This window comes from Sceloporus undulatus, unplaced genomic scaffold (genome assembly GCF_019175285.1).
Source record: "Sceloporus undulatus isolate JIND9_A2432 ecotype Alabama unplaced genomic scaffold, SceUnd_v1.1 scaffold_6197, whole genome shotgun sequence".
In the NCBI taxonomy this organism is placed as follows: Eukaryota; Metazoa; Chordata; class Lepidosauria; order Squamata; family Phrynosomatidae; genus Sceloporus; species Sceloporus undulatus.
This window is the reverse complement of record NW_024809116.1, coordinates 458-3200: the sequence shown is the minus strand read 5'-3', so window position 1 is coordinate 3200 and position 2743 is coordinate 458. Positions and strand designations below refer to the sequence as shown.

Sequence of the window (2743 nt, the reverse complement as noted above, 5' to 3'; positions counted from 1 at the left end):
TACATTACCGCTCTCACATTTCTTGGACCGTTTTAAAAACGTTTCCACAAGCTTGGATCACTTTCTTATCCGTTCCCTCCGAGGAACACATTTGGAACGCTTTGAGGGGTATGTAGAACGCGATGGGAACCCGATGGGGAAAGAAACGTGCGGTAAACTTAAAAGTGTTCCGTTCCTATCGGGTTCCAATAACGTTCTCGGAACGCGATGCGATAATCTCCCTAGTTAATGATATAAGACAAGGTGTATTGTGGAAGATTTCTCTTAATGTATTTGAACATAGTGCAGTTCGCTAGAGGCAGAGCAAACAACATCTAGTTTCCAACTATCGATTCCTTAGTACACCTTCCAAGCATACGTAAGAAGTGCTAACAATTAACTAAAGTAAGAGCTAGTATCTTATCTTGTTGAGAAGAGATGGGTGCTTCCCCACTTGGTCCTATGCCACAAGGACCAAGAGCACAGCAAGGGGTTAAAAGAACATTACTTAGGCAAAAAGGTGAGTTGGAAGTGTATTTGGGCTTCAGACAGATGATGACAAATCCCCTTGCTAACTTAGAAATAACATTTTTGTGCTTACTATGGACTTTTTCACAAGGGAAAAATTGGAAGGTGGAGCTAATGCAGGATCATCCAGGGCATTAGAGACAAGTTCACAGTTGCTTTCCATATGACGCCTGCACGCAATCAGGACAGAATCCAGGGAGAAATGAGGTGAATCAAGAAATGAGCAAATTTGCAAAACTACCATATTTGCATGTCCATTTTGCTTGCCAATTCGCTCCCTTCACATAATGGCAGCTGCCTGAAAAGCAACCCTCCAGATGACTCCTGCTCTCAGATTTCCCAGTCTCTTGCTGCAGGGAGAATGCTTTATTCTTAAAGGGATGTACACACACTTCCCTCGCCCGGCTGCTCTCCTCCAAAATCCAAATGGTCTCTTCCTCTCCTGTCACCTATAAACGGCCCTGGATCAAAGTCACTTTTTCCCCATGAGGCAGCAAAGTCCCTCCATGTTCCTGCTCCTGATGCTATTTTCTGGAACTGCACTGGACCCTCAGTTATGTGCCTCTTAGCTAGGCATGGCAGACCCCTTCCCATGCCAAGTGTGTGTGTGTGTGCGTGCATGCACACGCACGTGCGCACGCGCGCACACGCGAACTAATGTTTTGACTTGTATCACATCTATGACAGCCTTCTCTGGTGGTACCAGGATAGACAGAGAGAGTTAACTGTTGTTATTGAACCCTGCTCCTTTCCCAACATGACATTGGTTGTGATTCATTATTGCTCCCCCAACAGGCCAGGCCTCCATTTTTCGTGTCCAGATCCAAATAAGCCGTATTTCTAAAGATGAGGAGATCAACAGTGCTAAATTACTGGTGTAACTAGTTCATAAAACCATTTGGTGGGAAAGGGACCTGGAGAATGGGAGCAGAGCACAGTACTAGCATGTACACATGCACAACCAAATGAAGCTGCAAGTAATTATGCTGACATTTCCAGAATTTAAAGTGTACCCATAGAATCTTGGATCATAGAGCTGATACATTTCAAGAGTGCAATGAGTGCATTTCAAGAGTGCAAGAGTGCCCCTTTTTTTTGCCTCCCTGCCCCACATTACGGCTTTTTATTTTGATAGACCTCAGTTTTCCATGTATTACCTAGCATAAAATTTATATTTGTGTCTCATAAGACAGGATAATTCATTATGTGGAAAACTGGAGCTAAAAAGTGTCTTAATAAAATATTTTCTTTCTGAAATCATTAAATAATTATGTAACGGAGCAGCTCAGATGTCGTGGTGAGAAATTGTTCTCCTTGGCTGATCGCTCTGTGAGGTCTCTCCTGCTAGTTCTTCAGCTTAAAACCTTCCCCAGCTGTTTCTGGGATCTTTCAAGCAGCACTTAAAGATTTGCATAGCTTTCCATACTTGACACTTAATAACTCCCCACTGTCATCCTCATCCTGATGAAGGCAGGGACCCTTTAAAGATTTTCTGGGAAGAGAGAGATCATTGATTTACCATCATGTTGCAAATCTTTTTCATTTGTCTGGCCTTGAGTATCTTTGAAGGTAGGTTTAGGGGGATTCTGCTTCCTCAGAGTCCCAACAGATGTTGAAGTATGATCAATGTTCTTTTTTTCTTTCCTTCTAGAGTCCAGTGGGCAGATTGTAGTCACTCAGACCCCAGCCTCTTTACAGAAAAATCCTGGAGACACAGCCACCTTTCAGTGCAAAGCTTCCTCTTCAGTGGGTGCTTTTATGAACTTTTATCAGATGAGACCAGGCGAAAAACCCAAGCTGCTGATTTATTATGCTACCAACCGTTTTGAGCAGACCCCCGATCGCTTCAGTGGCCGCGGGAGTGGCACTGACTTCACATTCACTATCAATGGTGTCCGTCCTGAGGATGAAGGGGAGTACCACTGTGGGCAAAGCTACAGCTACCCTCTACACAGTGATACGCTTCAGTACAAAAACCAGATCTAAAACAGCTGTTATTTTCTTCTTGGCAGTGCAGCCTCCTTGCTTCCTTAATGTGCAGGGTGAAAGGGATCCTAGGAGAGGCATTGTAACTCTATGACTTCTCCACAGGCCAGCCAACAGGAAAGAAGGACGGGCACCCATGTTAAAGGGAGCCATGCTTCCTCCACCTTCTCAGTCTGATGGAAAAACAGCCACCAAAAAAGTTCCAGAAAGGAATGGAATTCTTTAATAGACCTGTGTATCTGAAGCTGGG

At 44.1% G+C, this 2743-nt stretch overlaps 1 gene segment (V, D, J or C); it reads left to right on the top strand.

Annotated features, from left to right (window-relative positions):
- Window positions 1-2030: 2030 nt before the first annotated feature.
- On the top strand, window positions 2031-2493 carry LOC121918220. The segment is given in 2 exon segments: window positions 2031-2076; window positions 2159-2493. Coding segments are annotated over 2 exon segments (381 nt in total).
- Window positions 2494-2743: the final 250 nt, after the last annotated feature.